The sequence below is a fragment of the Hesperophylax consimilis genome, chromosome 3, assembly GCF_061612785.1.
Source record: "Hesperophylax consimilis isolate HC1 chromosome 3, BYU_Hcon_1.0, whole genome shotgun sequence".
NCBI lineage: Eukaryota > Metazoa > Arthropoda > Insecta > Trichoptera > Limnephilidae > Hesperophylax > Hesperophylax consimilis.
The window spans coordinates 21,000,739-21,018,754 of NC_142838.1; the positions used below are offsets into that span (position 1 = coordinate 21,000,739).

Here is an 18,016-nt window from a genome sequence, read left to right on the forward strand (position 1 = left end):
GAAACTGAACGAGGCGAAAACTGAAGCCATCATGTTCACGAGAAAACGTGTAAACAGAACACCTGACTTTAACATCGAAATGGGAGGACACAGCATAGAATGGAAAGATGAAGTGACATATCTGGGCCTGACCATGGACTCCCGCCTCAACTGGAAATCTCACCAAGCGAAGATGCACACGCGCACGCGACAAGCGATCGGCATGATGAAGCCAATTTTCAATAGACGGAGTCCGCTACTTCCCAAAACCAAACTCCTCGTCTACTACTCGCTCATTCGTCCAGTACTCTCGTATGCGATTCCCGTATGGAGCAGCATCTCACACTCAGACCACAAGAATCTACAGACACTTCAAAATCTCTGCATTAAAATCACATACAACACGAGACTCAGAACAAACTTGAAGAGATTACACGAACGAGAACAAATTCCAACTCTATACGAATTCACACACAGACTGACTGAGCGCTTTTACAAATCACTCACACTTAGTAAAAATCAACTAATACGAGACATAGGACAATACAATGCTCCGAGCGACCTGACATTCAGATACACACATAGACTACCAAAACACATCCTCATGGACCATGACCACATATGGCACATACCAGAACTAGACGCGGACGAATAGCGAGCAGTAGGTATTTCCTAAACTCCCGACCTTCTTCCCAAATATATAATGTTTATATATCTATTTATATATTTATATAATATTTTATAATTTGTATGTATATGTATGTTTATTTTCTATCTTCCCATAAGTATATATTAACATAAAAACAGACACACACACACACATCTCAAAAATGCAGGACATCATATACCGATGTTACTGAAGGCCGCAAACGTTTCAAGTTGACGTTCGGCCGCTCCTTCCTGGGTAAGGTTTTCTGCGATTTTCCTTACTCCCAACGGCAAATGCGGAAGGACTCCAACAAAAGGGCGCAGCCAAAATTTCCTCCCCATTCCCAACACAACACAAACAGACACGTATGTAGTATATGGCCGCTGTAGGTCGCCGCTGGTGCTGATGCTGGATGATGATACATGCAATTTTAGTAGGGTTTTTAGGTAACAAATTTTTTCCCTACCGAGAAAATACAAGGCCTCTAAGTCTATAAAAGCCAGGTAATATTTGAATAAACCCATATGAGGTAAAAATTGTGAGGCGCATATGACGCCGTTCTATTTGTATAAAGAACATTAACTTTAAATTCAGTAAATTTAAATGATTCACCACTTCATGGAATATAAGAATCTAGAAAATAAAAAAAAAATAAAAAAAACCAAAATCTTTACACATCCCACTACGGACGCTTGAAAACTCCTTCACAAAAATCACACTCAATAAGAGACCCAGAACCAACTTGAAGGGACTACACGACCTAGAACAAATACCAACTTTGTACGAATTCACTCACAGATTTACTGAACGTTTTTACAAATCACTCAGACTTAGTGAAAATAAACTCATATACTCGGACAATACAATTCCGGTTTTAATTCCCGCTTAACACCGTTTTATTTTATTTCGTGGATGTTCAGGCATAAATGTTTATTTTTTTTTTCGATCATTTTATAAATAACTTAATTTGCCACATTATACAATAAAATCATAACCAAAAATGGGTTCGTAAGAAGGAGATTTTGAACTAGCAGTTTTCATAGGCCTTTACATTATTTTTTTCTGGGCTTATAAAAAGACTTATCTAAAAAATACTATTATTTCAAAGGCCAAGACCTATTCTACTCGCAGTATTTAATTAAAGCATCTGAAACATTTCTAGGCGACCAAATTTTCAAACCAAAAACACATGATTTTGTATTACTACGTATGGCATCGCCTTAAGACAAATTATTTGTCTGCGCCCGTAAATGCGGAATGTGAATATGAATAAACAGTTGTCCGTCAAAAAACTCAATTCTTTCAAGAAAGGCACACAAATTCATTACTGGATTGAATCATCGGTACAATATATTTGTATGCCTTTCTCGAAAGAATTGTGTTTTTAAAGAACTACGTCCGATTTTTAATATTAACCCTTCTTGTGATATTGTAACAAAATTTGGCTAAGTATAAATTAATGCCGATAAAATAAATCACACATACTCAGCCGAATACTCGTTGGTTTGGTCTAATTTATGAACGGTATCTTTTTAAATTTTAATATTTCATTCTCTTTGCTTCATTATGAGTTCACCAAATGATTAGACCGTTAATGTTTGTTAACCCCTTAGGCCCATGGCGTATTGACCGTTATATTTTCTAAAGATGCTGTCAGAAATATCCCTATCCGACAAGTAAAAAAATATTACAATATATATAAACAAGAATTTAATGTAATATTAAAAAAAATAAATCAAACATTAAAAAAATCTTTTAAAATGACTCAATATTATTGCCACCTCACTTTTTGTCGTTTCATATCAAAATAATACATAAACTATTTACAAAGTTTCATAAAATTTTGTCAAATTGCGGTCGAAACCTGGTTTCATAGAGTAGTACATTTTATTTATTCTGTGGTTAACTTCTATATTTCTATAGAGCGTGGTGTTTTCTCTTTCTAACACAGATTAGATCATATTTCTAACCAGTAAGGGAGACAATAATTTCTATGAGATTACATCAGCTACGGGTAATGTTCGCAAAACCAAACAAATTAGCCCGAGGGGTCAACTTTTTTATTTAACCTTTAAAAATAATCTAAACATACTCGTATTGTGGTTTATTTCTAGAGATTGTGTACTAACCTCAACTTAAACCCTTTGGAAGGCCTGGTAGAGGCTGATATTATATACATATTTTAAATACAGATTTAAACTAAGGAAATAATGAGAAACAAACGCGAATATATATTTTTTCTATTTTGAACCCTTTTTAGAAAATGACGTGGTAAATAATCTCCCGGAGCCCAGTTAGGACCTGTACATTTTTATATCGACTTTAGTAAAACGCTTCAAGCCACGTTTTCTGGGAATGTTTCTTTTAACCCGTTAACCGGGGAGTTCAGTTTTGAATTACGCAGCATATAACGGGCGCGAACTCCTTCACTAGGACGTATCAATACGTCATGCCCGGTGGACGTTAATTTTTTTAAATTTTTTTATTTATGCATCAAAAAAGTGAAAACATTGAATTAAAAAAATAGAATATTTACAAACAATTATAAAGATTAAAAAATATATAAAAAAGGTTATAATTACAGAACAATAAATAAAAGCGCACAGATAAAAGAGAAACATTGAGTTTAAAAAATTAAAATATGTAAAAATTAAAAACTCAATTTCCGTGTGATATGTTCGGAAATATACGTCCCGCTCGTTCCAGGGACGAGAATATATATTTATTAGAATATAAATATATATTTCAAGGACGTATTTATACGTCCTACCCGTACCCGATACTGTTTACGTTTGACGTATTTATACGTCCCGCCCGGTTAACAGGTTAATGGTTTCATATAGAATAGTTTTCAAAGTACAACATGGTAAAGTAATTTATGCTGATTGAGGCATTTTTTATACCAATTTTGAATTTGTGCGTAATTTTTAAGATCTACATTCTCGTGTCTAGGATGAACGAAGTATGTATAATAAGATAATTATGAATGTAAGTAAGTCTAAAGTCATGGTGTTTGAATTAGAGAGTACGAAAAGAGTGTACAATATATTTGTGAATGAGAAATACTTGGAGCAGGTGGATGAGTTCTTGTATTTAGGAAGTATGTTTACGAGAGATGGGAAGGCTGACAGAGATATTGAAAGAAGGGTATATGCAGGTACCTCCATCAATGAAGGATTGAACGCAGTTTGCGCTAGCAAAAAAATGACTAAAGAAGCGAAGCTAGCAGTCCACAATGGAGTGCTGGTACCTAACCTGATGTATGGAAGTGAGGCATGGAACTGGCAAAAAAAGGATGAAAGTAGGCTGAATGCTGTAGAAATGAGATCTCTGAGGCGTGTGTGTGGTAAAACCATGTATGATCGAGCGAGAAATGTGGAGATCCGTAAAGAGTGCAAGGCTGATGATGTAAGCGTAATGAGTCAGATGAAGAAAGGTAACGCTTAGATTGTTAGGGCATGTAGAGCGAATGAGCGAAGAAAGCAGTGTAAGGATAATATATGATGCACATGCGAATGGTAGCAGAAGTTGTGGACCCCCGAGGAAGACATGGCACGACCAAGTGAATCAGATACTTGAGTGGAGCCATTTCAAGAGTCAGAATAATAGAAGAGTATGTATGAGACGATGTATGAATGTGAATGAGGTAGCAGTGTGTGCCAAGACCGAGGCGGTCCGTCCTCTCTGCCTACCCATGCAGAGAAACGGCTTGATGGTTAGTTAGTTTTCGAGAAAACCTTACATGAAATTACTAAACTCTCGATTTTTTCAAAATTATAAATAGATTTGCAATATTTTCATCAACATTTTAACCACTTTCATATTAACTTCAAGATTTGTAATTAGTTTTGCGAATCCGTAAATAATTGTTATTACCGTCTCTTGGAGGGTTTTAACAAACCAAAGTCGATGTATATTAACTCTTAAACCCTACCACTCTTGGAATATAATTATTCCTACCACGGGGTACTGAAGTACCCCGGGCAGAAAAAAATTAATAAAATAAAAGTATTTGATATCTTTTTAAATATTATTTGTATTATGGCAAAGTAATAAGAAAGGACAGTAAAATTTATTAATAAAAACTAATAAACATTTTTGTCGTCACATGAAGGACAGATTTTGTATTGATGGTCAGCACAAATATGGCGGCGACAAGTGTTACAGACAGATCGAGATTTTCTGTCCTTTGTGCGCGGACAAAAACAGCAGCGACCAGGTTTGAGATTATCAGGGACCGGCCTATGATCTTCACTATGAATATTCAAGACTGCACGTATAGTTTCTCTGATATCCCGGGGTAAACTTGGCCATTGAAATTTTGCTCTCATATGAGGCTTTATGAGTGCCATTGACAAACTCTTAAGAAATTTACGCCGCTTGGTTATTTTCTATTCATCAATGTTAGTTGACAGCTAGAATAAGACCCAAAAGTTGACACCAACGGTATTAAGCAACCCGTAGAAGAGACACATGGGCCACCTTTTGATCTTCCTGGGGTGGACAGCATGATTACAACTTTCTTCTTAGCTGACTTCAGAGGACAATACGACAAAAGTGTGAGAGGTCCGTCGTAGGCAAACATTGATGTGCATCTTTCTCGATTTTTAGGGTCTAAGAAAACAGGAGGAATTTCTCGTTTATTCTTCTTTTCAGTTCCAACTAATATTATACCTTTTTCCAGTAACTTCTAGGCTGTGGGTATAGACGTGAACCAATTGTCACATGTCAGGTTTCTGTTAAGACGTTACCAGGTGGGTGCAACAAAATATTACGGCGAGGCATTCTTGAGCGAAAAGGCTTAACACTAGTCCACTTATGTCGATTATTATGACCTTTTCCGTACAGAACTAATGGAGAATCTAGCACACCAGCCCCGTCATTGTCAGGCACTAAATACTCTTCATCTCCTTCCACACTATCTTGATCACCGTCTTCGTGAGATGCGACTTCAAAATGGTCCCGGAAATCCTCGATAACACCGTCGGGCTCATCTTCTGAATCTTTTCCTAGGTTTAGCTCTTCGTCGTCAGAAACCAACAAAGCAGCTGCAATTTCATCCCCCCTCCCCCCGAGACTTCGAGTCTGGGATGCCATATCTGAAAACAATACAACACCTCATTACACTGCATACACTCACATTATATTCATAACACATTATTAGTTCATGAATGTCTCGTTATTGGGCGCAGGCCCTGCCTATCAACACTGTACTCTAACCACTATCACAAAGTAAAGTAAATCATAAATAATGTGTAAACTTACCAGAGAGATGTCGAAAAACAACTTCAGTAATTCAAGTATAACTGGAAGGAAGAACTAACACTATTCCTACCACGGGGTACGGGGTACTGGGGTACCCCGGAACACCTGTGGGCGCGAATGCACTTGCCGGGCGGTCACGGCTTGCTGACGTACTTACGCGCCAATTATCGAGATTAGATTAGCTAGAGCGATTTTTGTAACAGTGTAATATTGTTAAAATTGTTGATATTTTAAACACTAGTGGGGTACTCCAGTACCCCAGGTAGGGTTTAAGAGTTAATGTAATGATTATCAAAAAAAAACAAATTTGCAGGTATTAGGTTCTTATAGTAAAACTCCGCAAAGAGTTTATTTTTAACACTTTTCGTCAATAACTATATTATATTACTCAAAATAAAAAAGTATTTACCGGATTTTTAACAGACAGTCCATACACAATTTCCTTCAAAACACATCAACAGCTTCAAACTTCGGAACTAGTTCATAGTTGATGTTTACTTCATGAGAACGGGTCGTTTATTCTACTTGTTTTTGTGTAAGTCGGCTCCTATGTGGAACGAGCTCCCGGCATCTGTTTTTTCTTCCTTCATATAATCCGGGCCTCTAAAATCTGCATTAAGAGGAAGCTACAAGCCAAAAATGTTTATATTATTGGTATACCTTATATTGTTGGTAATAGGCATTAAAATCGCTTGACAAACGGAGTCTAGAAACGTTCGATTTCAAGCACAAAACTTGGTTTTTTATTTATTTTGTAAAAGTTGTTTCCTTTGCGCGTTCGTACATTTCTATTGAAAAAATATTTGTTTTAGTAGTTTACATTTATATTTTTTATTGAGTAATTATTTTTATTTATTTTTATTCTGCTCAAGCGAAACGATAGGAAAACCTTCAATTTATCTAAAGCAATTTTTTTGGTATTCATAATGTACACCAATTCGTTATAAAGATTAATCAAAATAGTGATTTAGCATTAAGCTTCGCCTTAATAAATTCTTTCCTACAGCCCCAACTTAACCCGCCTGAAAACACTTCCCCACCGGATGGCGACCTAGTTCCCCTGTACAGACAGGGGCGAGGTGTTATATAAAAAACCGTGCAAAGCTCTCGCGTCCAACTGACTCAGATTTACGTAACCGGAAAACATTGCTAGTGCAATGATGAAGATCTTAGCTTAGGTGCGGACGCCTGTTTTCGAATTTTACGCATTTCTCCACTCGCCTACTAGCCGGTTAAACTGATATGTTTTAAAGGTTTCCATTTTGTATTTTAATGTTACTATTTATTTATTTATACGCCCATTGGGCTTTTACATACATAGTTCATAAAAAAATAATATTCTGAAGATTGCAAGTTCACAAAAGTAATAGTTAAAATACATATAACCATATCCATTTGACATATTATAACAGCAAGTAAATAGTACAAAAATAAGAATATTCCTACTCCTAAGTTATACAGACTTAAATTAGTTAATAAGAAATGTAAAGTTTATATGTAAATGCTAGGTAGTGGCAGCAGTAACATGATGCAATACGACACATAGTGTTAACAAATATACTGCGTTTGACTGGTTGTAGTGGCCTGCTAAATCGAGGGCGATCGGTCAGCCATTTTACATAGTTTATATAAAAAAAATATTGTGAAGATTATAAATATAAAATAGTAAAGCAATAATATAACATTCACCATTAGACATATAAAACCAAGCAAAAAGCAAATCTAAACATGATCGTTTGTAGGTATAAGCCTGTTTTGTCAATCTTGAGGAAATAATTCAATAAGAGGTGCAATAGCTAGATGTTTATTGTTTTATTTTAAAAGTTCTAATATTTTGGTTTTAAATTTGGAAACCGATTGGAAATGATAGACATCGATTGAACTATATTTGTTTCCAAGTGTATGAAGCCTTTGAATTAGAGACTTTACGAAGTAATTATTGGCAGATTTGGTAACAAAATATAGAGCATTTAAACGGGTATCACGGGTAGGTATACGCAAATTAATTAAGCTCGTTAAATCGAGGGCGTCCAGGTTGCCATTTGATATATTGAAAAGGCAAACTAAGTCACTCACTGTGCGTCTTGTAGTTAAATCGCTTAGGTTTAGTAATTCCATTAGACATGTATAATTAAGTTCTTCGATTGGTATTCCAAGTTTGTAATTAATAAACCTTAGAAACTTATGTTGTACTCTTTCGATTTTTTGCTGATGAGTCTTATAAAATGGAGCCCAAATTACTTCTTACCAACCCAGTATAAAGCAATTTGAAGGAATTAATTGTTTTAAATTCTTTTATCGTCCTCAGAATGAACCCCAGGCATTTCATGGCCTTGTTGGTTATTTAATTTATATGAGGAACAAAAGTTAATTTACTGTCAAATAATATACCAAGGTCCTTAATTTGTTCGACTCTTTTAAAGAATACACAAGTAATTATGTTTAATACTAAAGGATTTTCGTCTAAATATTGTTGGGATACTGACTTTCCGAAAAATACAAAGGAATTTATTTGTTTCTTTTTCCAAGTGTTTGTTAATGTATTAATTCACATTTCACTCCCCCACACCCACACCACAGAGGCATATTCCTTAATTGGAGATACCATAGAGAAAATTATAATTAAATAGAGTTATAACTAATTTTCCAATCCCTTCGCTCTCATCACTTCAGTTTTGGAAGTAGTTCCGCAGGCTCCGAGGACATTGCGGAATTGGGACTAGAGTGCGGCATTTGCAATTCTTTTCCATGTCTTTTTTAAAAATATATTTGTATCTAATCTACGCATTAAAAAATAAATATACTTTTAATTTTTATATGACCTTTCCAAATGCAAAAGAATATGTTCATACATAAATTGTGCAATACGAAATTTCATTTTTACATTTTTCAATTATGTTCAACTTTTAAATGCTCCAAATCACCGTTAGGTGTTTCACGAACCCCTTAAATAAATTAATAGAAAAAAATTTATGTTTGTTGTTTTCCTGTTGATTTACGGCTTTCAAAAGGGGCCCCCGAACTCAGTATGCCCATAGACCTCCTTTCGCGGCTTAAGACGGTCCTGTTCATAACCACGAGTAAAGTCGGGTACACGTCAGCTTGTATGTAATATTTCTAGTTTATACAGACTACTTCCTTGTTCCTTCCCTGTAAGCTCTTTAAAGAAATTAAGCTGCCCTCTCTTAGCTTGGAAGCTGGCGACCCCTCCGTTCCTAAAGGTCTGTTTAGAGTTAACTCTTTTTAGCATAGAAAAATTCTTTATCGAAATAAAACTGTTCATTTAATATTCTCATAGGATTACGCGATTACGATATACCTACGAAGGAAATATAACAGATTTATTAAAAATGTTATATTTTGATAGTGATTTATTTAATTTCACGGCTGCTTTATACATATCTCACGTTGATTGTTCTAACTTTTAAACTGATATATAGAAATTATGTATCTAGATATAGTATATAAATAAAAATGGAAATGTTCGTTTTTTCAAAATCTTAAATCTCGGAAAGTTCTTCACTTTGATTGCTTTGAAATTTTGACACAACTTTGCATTCGAATACGCGTGTGTTTTTATGTATTATATAGATTGTTTGTACCTGTGACAGGTACAAACATGCTTTTTTTAATCAGCGCCATCTGTTGGACGTAAAAGCAACACGCGCTAGTGCCTATCTATCTGCACATACAGACTGAGCCACAGCAATGCTAGGTGGGGTATAGCTAGTAGTTAGACTAAATAAATACAATCAAATTATCGACCTATTGATCTGTCAAATAATCTTACAGTTCTGTTATTCTTCTGCAACTGATGAACTGATGTGTACCTTTTGAGTGATTTAATTTGTCGTGTATTTATATGTAACTGTATTTATAATCGCCCAGTTATAAAATGTGGAATTTTATAATTAAGTTCAGTAATTTTAAAAGGTGTATTGCACCACGACTCATTATGGTTTATTTAATATTTTTCACGTTGGAAAGGATGTTTTGTTAAAGTGTTCCATGTGAAAAGTATGTTTTTTTTTTAAAGAAAGACAAACATTCCCGGGTTACGAATAACCCAACAATGTTTGAAAATCTCCTACTACCACCACAGAAAGCCGAAAATGTTGCTTGTGTTGTGATGGAGGACTTAGCCAGCCGAGGAATCGAACACGCGACGCTCGGGTGAGACCCAAGCGCTATGCCCACTCAACCACTGACCGGTCATGTACATATAATATATTGTGCTCAGGTCAGTGTGACATGTCCCCAGTCCCCACCCACGACCTTTTTTAATGTGGGTCGCGCAACCCTTACAACCAACACTCGTGTTTATTTCTATAGAGTTCAGCCGCATGGATCGCAAATAGATTCCAGTTAAAATTGCCTTTCCGAGAGGCCAATGAAATAGCTATCTTTGTAAATCTATTTTAATAATGCATGTTCTGCAATTCTCTTATGTAAGGGAAAATTCTGATATTGTGATAGGACTGCTCATTATATTGTTTATTTTTAAATACCTGCTTTCTGAAAGCAATGGCCCTATAAATAATAATGCTGTCTTATTTGTTCCAGGATAAACATGACGGTGCCTTAGAAATTGTTGAAACAATTAGGTGAGTAATTAATCAATATTATACCAGTATACTTGCTAACTGTGTTCATTTCTATAGATGTATTATATTGAATGTACACATCTCGTAGAGTGCTTAACGGCTAGGTTTTCAGCCCCGTTTTAACAAAAATACACCGGAAAATGAACATAAACAGTATGCACCTAACGGTGGCACGTAAAACGTATTATTTTATATCCAAGCTGTGCAGTTTATAGACCAACTGCAGCGGGCACAAGGCGCCAACAACAAGCACTGCTAACAGCAGCACCATTGGGCCGCTCTTGGCCTACGTGACGTGCTCTTAGTATTATGTAGTACTGTTCATTGTTCAACCGTTAGGAGTTATGACTTGAGATTTCCAAGGCCAAGTGATTAAGATGATTCTTTTAGGGATGTTTATGACTCTCTTATAGTGCCCATCATCTAGACATCTGTTGAAATCGTTTGCTATTGAAGAATGACATTTAAACAAACCCTGTACCTCCATCGTTGTATATTCAGTAAAGGCGTCTCATCATGCTATTCCAACACCGGCCGCGGTCAGGTTAGATATCTTAACTAGTAACTGATAATCAAAAGTACCATTGGAAACATATTGGAAGTATAGGCACGATGGCTGGATAATGACTGCATTACAGTGTGTTGATTTTCCTAGCATAATGTGTGCATTTCTGCAACTGACTAGCGCACTCGTAGGTAGTAGGTACTCGCTTGCCGCCGCCCGCGTCTCCAGCCGCTCTCGGCTCACGTGATGTTCGTGTTGGATATTAAGGTGGATAAATAATAGTATACACTGGCCTCATTACGCGAGTTGCGTCACCCAACCAGCCGAGCTAGCAGCAGCTAACAGCAACTAACAGCGAGCAGCTCCAGCCATTCGATAGCTCAGCATAGAGAATACAGCTGAGGTCGGAAACCGAACACTAAACACGGAATGGCGCACCGTGTACTAGATACTAGATTATACTACAATGTACTCATCCAGTCCACCATCGCTTGGTTTTGGCTTAGACTTGCCAAAGGCTTCGGAAGCCACTTAGTCCTGATGACTTTATAAGTTCGTTTATGTTCCTACAATTTTAAGGGCTAGTTGTTTCACAGAACTTTAACAATTCACCGAAATTTCAAAGTTACTTATTCAAGTTAGTACTATGCCCATAATGGAATAATGACGGAACTTGAATACGACTTTCACAGAACTTGAATATGAACTTCGAAACTTTATGAATTATTCAAGTACTGTGAAACAACTGGCACCCAGAAATTGATAGGTAGTGTTGTGTTTTTTGTCAGGGAATATTATGAATTCTAGTCCTCAAAACATTGTACCAGTACCAAAGAATGTAGATATAGTTGCTTTGCAGCGAAAGGGCACCAACTACAAAGCAATACTTTTGGTGATACTCTAAAAAAATGATAAAATACATTATAACGAAAAGAAAGTTTTACTTCTCTTCGTTTGTCCTCTCCAAATATGTACAATAAATAATATATTTCATTTATCTGTCAATCTATATTTGGATGCAAATCTACAACTGAAATTTTTCAAACGTGACCTTAAGAAGAAGGTCACTGTTTACATTACGCTGCGTATACATTTGAAACGAAACACGAGCCGAGTCCCGAATTATGGGAAAGGAACGAAGCAACCAACGTTCGCAAATGTATCCGTACCTTTAACATACGAAAAACGGTATGTAAAGCCCGGGCAACGCCGGGACGACAGCTAGTTGTAAATCAAAAATTGGAGTCTTCACAGTCAATGATCAAATTATGTTTGCTGGTATTTTGGTTTTTATCAAATGATATTCTCGATGCACTGTGATTGCTTATCAATAGACACTGTGGCGTGTTGATTAGATGTGAATATAAGCCTATTGAATAACAACTAACCAACCGTAACGTCAATACCTCGCTGGGGTGGATAGATTGGATGGAATGCCGTATTCTTAATAATAATTGGATAATTTGTATAGAGCCGTTTTTGTGAAAAATCACCTCAAGGGCGCAGCATATTATAAGATTCTCTTCTGTTATTCCGACGATATGAACAGACTGGATGACCCTTGTATGTCCTCATGTGGCGGTTGTGAGGTTGATATTATATATATATATATTTTTTCCCATTACATTTCATATTATATAAAATTGGCATTTCTCAGTGTTGTGCTTAAGTTTGGTGGACCGTTTAATTTGGATATACGGTATACATTTGTCGATAGGAACGCTGATCAATAAATAGATATATTTTTATTTCTCTCTTACATAATAGGTATAACATCAATGGTTCGGGTGAATTCCGATTTCAGTAATGTAATAAAATAACTAATAACAACAATAATTAATTAGCTATGTAGTTCACACAATGACATAATTTAATTAAATTATAATTAAACGTATTGAAAAGTGTAGCTTGTCTTTATTGTGTATTATTTATTAATTCTAAGATTTTTTAATGTGGGATACGTAGCCATTTCCATTGTCTCGGAATATAACGAATCGGATTACCCGTTGCCTGATTCATGCAGTAATCAACAATTTGAAATGGTAGGTCGCGAGTTCATTAGCCCCGTCTACATTTTATTTTCGTTCTAGAAGTCGCTGACTCTATGTGCTATGTGCACATATCCAGTTTGTTTACACGACTACTTTTTGCGACATGCGAATGTTCGGCTCGCGTTTTTTTGTACAGGTTTTAATTTTATTAACATCCGAACTGGACGGGTTGATAATAATATAATATTCATGCACAGATCGTTAGTCGGGGCTGGGGCATAGTACACTTTACATGGCGGCAGGTTGGCCGCGGTGGATTGCCCCAATGCAATGTAGCTTTATTATACTCATTAGGGCGTTGATCGTTTTATTTACTGGCTCCAATATCGGTAATGATTATTGAACTTACATTACTAGTTAACTAACATTTTAATTAATAATTCTGATTTATAATCTGTGAAAATTATTAAAATTAAAATTATTCATTACGCGTGAAAAATTATCTTAAAGGCGCTGTACAAATATGACTTCCTAGACTCTTATTTTATTATTATTTAAACTTAAACAAGTTTAAGCTTAGATAAAAAAGATTTTGCGTGAACTGTAACTGGTACTGTAAAATCATGCGTGTTCCTATTTTATCCTTATTTAACTAGTGATACAACATATATAAGAAGATTATTGGCAAAAGTAGAGTTGAAATTTATTTTTACTGTACAATTTTAGGACTGGAGATTTTTTCAATTAGGTATATCACTTTAAAAAGGTTGAAAATTCTACTGGTTTAAATACGAAATTATCAATAGTATTTTTTTTACTCAATTTGCGCATGAAATAATAATAATAATAATGTAATGTCTTATATTTATTATGATACGATATCTTGTTAAAATATTACACAATTTTCAATTACTCCAGAATAAGCTCAAATGTTTTCCTTACTTTTCACGAGAAATGTTTTATTTTTTAATATAAATTTCAATATTTATTTATTACATGCAATATTTTGCCTTTTTTATATAATTTTTATATTTGAGGTACGTCACCAGGAGGAAATCCATAATTGTTTATATTTTGGATATAACTTTTTTTCATTACTTTGGCGCGGTACCTATCTCACTAAGATTTATTATAAAAACGAAATTCAAGCAATCAGTTATTCTTACCTTGCGCATTACCAGCATTTAAAGCAATTATAGCGTGTAGCTTGGTGTAGCCTTCTTTGGTTGTTTAGTACGATGATCCGATTGTGGGTTCCGCTGTAATAATGAGTAATTACGTAATGATAATGAATAATTAACGAATGTTATATAATATGATTGATGTGTTTTCCCAGATGGGCGTGCGAGGACCTGCCAGAGATGAAGACAGCGCTAGAGAACAACATCCTCAGCGACTTCAACCCTCGCTCCTACGAGAGTATGAAGGATATGTGCGATCGCTTCAACAGAGCCATTGACAGTGTCGTCGCATTGGTAATTCTTATTTCTGCTTACTTTCTTACCCGGTTTCCATCGCAGTGTTTTGGATGCCCGCTCCTGACATGCGACTAAATTAACCACGAGGGAAGTAATTTCTAGTACATTTTTCAACTGTACTTTAGCCACTTATTCTATGTCAGATTTTAACAATTTCTATAATTTTCTTTATCATAAGTTCCACAATATTTTTCTCTTAATATTTCTGATCATATACACGTATCTTTAATATTTCCTTTTCAATTAGACTTATTTAATGATTGGTGTAAAAGCAACTGCTGGGGATTAAATGTTGACAAATGCAAAATTATGTAATTTCATCGAGCGAAAAAACCAATTATTTTTGATTATAAACTAAATGATATTTGCTTATCTTCTGTGCAGTCTATTAAGGACCTTGGTGTCACTTAAGATTACAAGCTGTTTTTTCGTGAACTACGTGGTTAATAAATCTCTTAAGCTACTTAGCTTCATCAATAGAATCACCTCTGACTTCAATAATATAATCACCCTAAAACTCTTTACTGTTCTTTCGGAATGACTTTTATTGAGTAAAACCTCAAATTGTAATATTTAATTATTGAAGACAATATTAGCGATTTCTAAACGAAAATCTTTTTGCAAAGGCATATTCAGACCAACCGCTGAAAAAACAATTCTCGTCTAATAACCATTCATGTGCAAATTAGTGGTATTTGAAAAAAACATTATCGTGTTCTGATAACCATTCTTTTCCAAAATAGTCATATTTGCCAAGACACTTTCGGACCCACCGCGGAAAAAATCACTCCAGTGTTCTTATTGCAGATATTCGTGCACTTTATTTATTTATTTGGACATTCATAGTACATTTTACTAAAAGTTATATGGTTCTAAATTAAATTATACATACTTAATATACCTATTACGTATGTATTTACATATGCCTTGATAATTTCGTGTGGGATTTCAAATATAGTTCTTAATTTTTTCTAATGATGTACAAATATGTACAATAAAGAATACTAAAAAAGGAGGGTGTGTAATCATGAAAAGATTAAAAAGTCAATAAGTACACGAAACTCACGAGTTGTAATAGACCACTCATTTGAAAAGAATCATGAAAAATGTCCAGGTTTAGCAATTTTTCTTAGTGGATATATGTTGTGATTGGTGAGTTATTTTCTGCATTAGTGTTGTTGGCTTCTATATTAAAAAGCGTGGTATGCCTGGTACGCCTTGTTGAAACATTGAATATTATATATGGAATCCACAATATGGCATCCTCAATATAAGGTATAGGTACATAGATTTAGTAGAAAGTATACAGAATAAATTTGCGAAACTTTTACTCAAATACAACAAAACAACAAATAATATGTTAACAATACAAAAAAGACGCACATTGTCAGACCTGTTGTTTCTATATAATCCGCTAAATAATAAAATAGATAGTCCCGAATTGCTATCCGTCATTGGTTTAAATGTTCCAACGAGGCGTACCAGGCACACTACACTTTTTCATATTGAAGCTAACAATACCAATGCAGCAAACAACTCGGTAATTACTCGCGCAATCACAAACTACACCCACTACGAAAAATTACTATATGTAGACATCTTTCATGATTCCTTTCTAACATACCTTTAAAACTAACTTACTAAATTTCTTAGCGTGACATTTCAAAAATACTTTCACTTCATTTTTCAAAATTTCTATGTATTAACACTCAATTACAATTCGTAAGCATGTTATAATTCTTGATTTCAATTTATTTTTTCTTTCCATACATTTTCTTCCTTTTATAACTATTACTTATTAATACATTAATTTAAATTTAAATTCATTGATTTTAAGTTGAAATCATTAGTTAAGTTTTCAGAACAATCTCAGGCGACATTACGTAATGATATTTTATGGACATACGTACTGCAACTATGTAATAACGAATTATTTATTCTGTGTATGTCTTAATAAATAAATAAAATGTCATGTTTGGATAAACACGTGCTAACTCACACTGAAAAAATTTGTAGCGTTCCAAATGCAACTATCCGTGTTAGTTGCTAATTATTTTGATTCATTCCATCCAAAACTTTTCCTCGGAATAGCCGTATACTTCAGTGTTAAACAATAAGGATGGGTTGTTTCATAGAATTTGAACAATTCATCAAATTTCAACGTTCGTTTTCGGGTTCTGTGAAAGTCCTATTCAAGTTCTAGTATTATATCACTATAGGCCAGTTATTTGACTTGCACTTGAAAGTTAACTTTGAAATTTGAAATAACCCGTCCTAAAGATTTCGGTCTATTTCAAAATTCCGTCCCTTTAAAACTGTATTTATGCACACCAATTTTTCAACAAGAGAACCGTTCTATTCACATTGTGCTGCGATATGTTTATTGTTTAGCGCACATAATTTTCAGTGGTTTTGCGTTATTGTGGTCTAAATGTTGCGAAACATTTAATTTGAATAATGGAAAGAAAAAATATGTTTCACCGCGGCGCGACGGCACAAATAATACCGGCCCGTGATACGCCGGTTGCGAAGCACTGCTGTAGATTACTTTTAATATTATTTATCTGCATTATTATGTCATTTGTTGTTGTATTGTGGTCGGTCGTACGAAAGTGATGATGAGTGGTAAGGTTTTACTAATAATTTGTGGGCGTTATAATATTATGATAAATAGCTATTACCTATTATTACCTTGCAAAACCCTGCTAGTACAGACATCCCAGTCAATTATAATCGATACAACTCTGTAAAGGTCATTTGTACTTGTAAAAGAGATTCACAAGTACTCGTTTAACGACAGAGACGCTAGATACGTCGAGGATAAAGGTAGACCTCGCATGAAGTTGCTGACTAAACCTAATAATAATAATTGGCCGAGTGTTTTATGAAGTGTATGTATCTGTAAGGTCGACATTCACGCTAATGTAGGAACTACGCGTGGGAGATCTATTTGGGTCCGAACGTTGCGTGCGCGACCATCTCCCCACTCTCCACACCGCACACAGCCCCCCGAGCCCCCCAGCCCCTGTCGTCCTCGGGCCGAATCCTTTTGGGAGATTATCGATTTCCGACTCCGCAGCATGGTGTACCCGCCCTCTCCCATCCTCACCCAACACCTTGCCCTTCTCGTGACACGCGTTTACGGGTCGTCGACCGCCTGAGCCATGATTCCCATTAACCTATATACCTAATGAGTGACCTTTTACGACCTGTGTATCATTGCAACTAGTCTATTATTATTATTTATCGTGTCTCTCACCGTCTAAGTATGTATGCATTCTTCGACGAATTTTATTTAATTAAATTATTAACGCACCACCGGACGTTCACTTCGTACGATCATTACCTACCGCTGATCCTATTATTTAGGTTGACCGGGTATGTCATCAAAATGACAATTCAACACACCTCCAAAAAGTGATATAAAGTTATGAAACAAAAATTAGGTTAAATAGGTTACATAAGTAACTATTAAACCTAGTTTTTGTTTCATCACTTTTACTGACTCTATATCACCTTTAAAAGGTGTGTTGAATTTTCATTTT

At 35.2% G+C, this 18,016-nt stretch overlaps 1 protein-coding gene across 3 annotated transcripts in view; it reads left to right on the top strand.

The window, feature by feature from the left end:
• Positions 1-18,016, top strand: part of gpp (DOT1 like histone lysine methyltransferase grappa) — an 85,556-nt gene that overhangs the window by 9,320 nt on the left and 58,220 nt on the right. For all 3 annotated transcript variants that reach the window (XR_016305099.1, XM_089649265.1, XM_089649277.1), the window contains exons 2-3: positions 10,457-10,497; positions 14,330-14,468. Coding sequence is in view for 2 of the 3 variants with exons in the window: in XM_089649265.1 (XP_089505391.1) it covers positions 10,457-10,497; positions 14,330-14,468 (180 nt within the window). In the remaining variant the exon portion in view is untranslated. The remainder of the gene's footprint in view (positions 1-10,456; positions 10,498-14,329; positions 14,469-18,016) is intronic.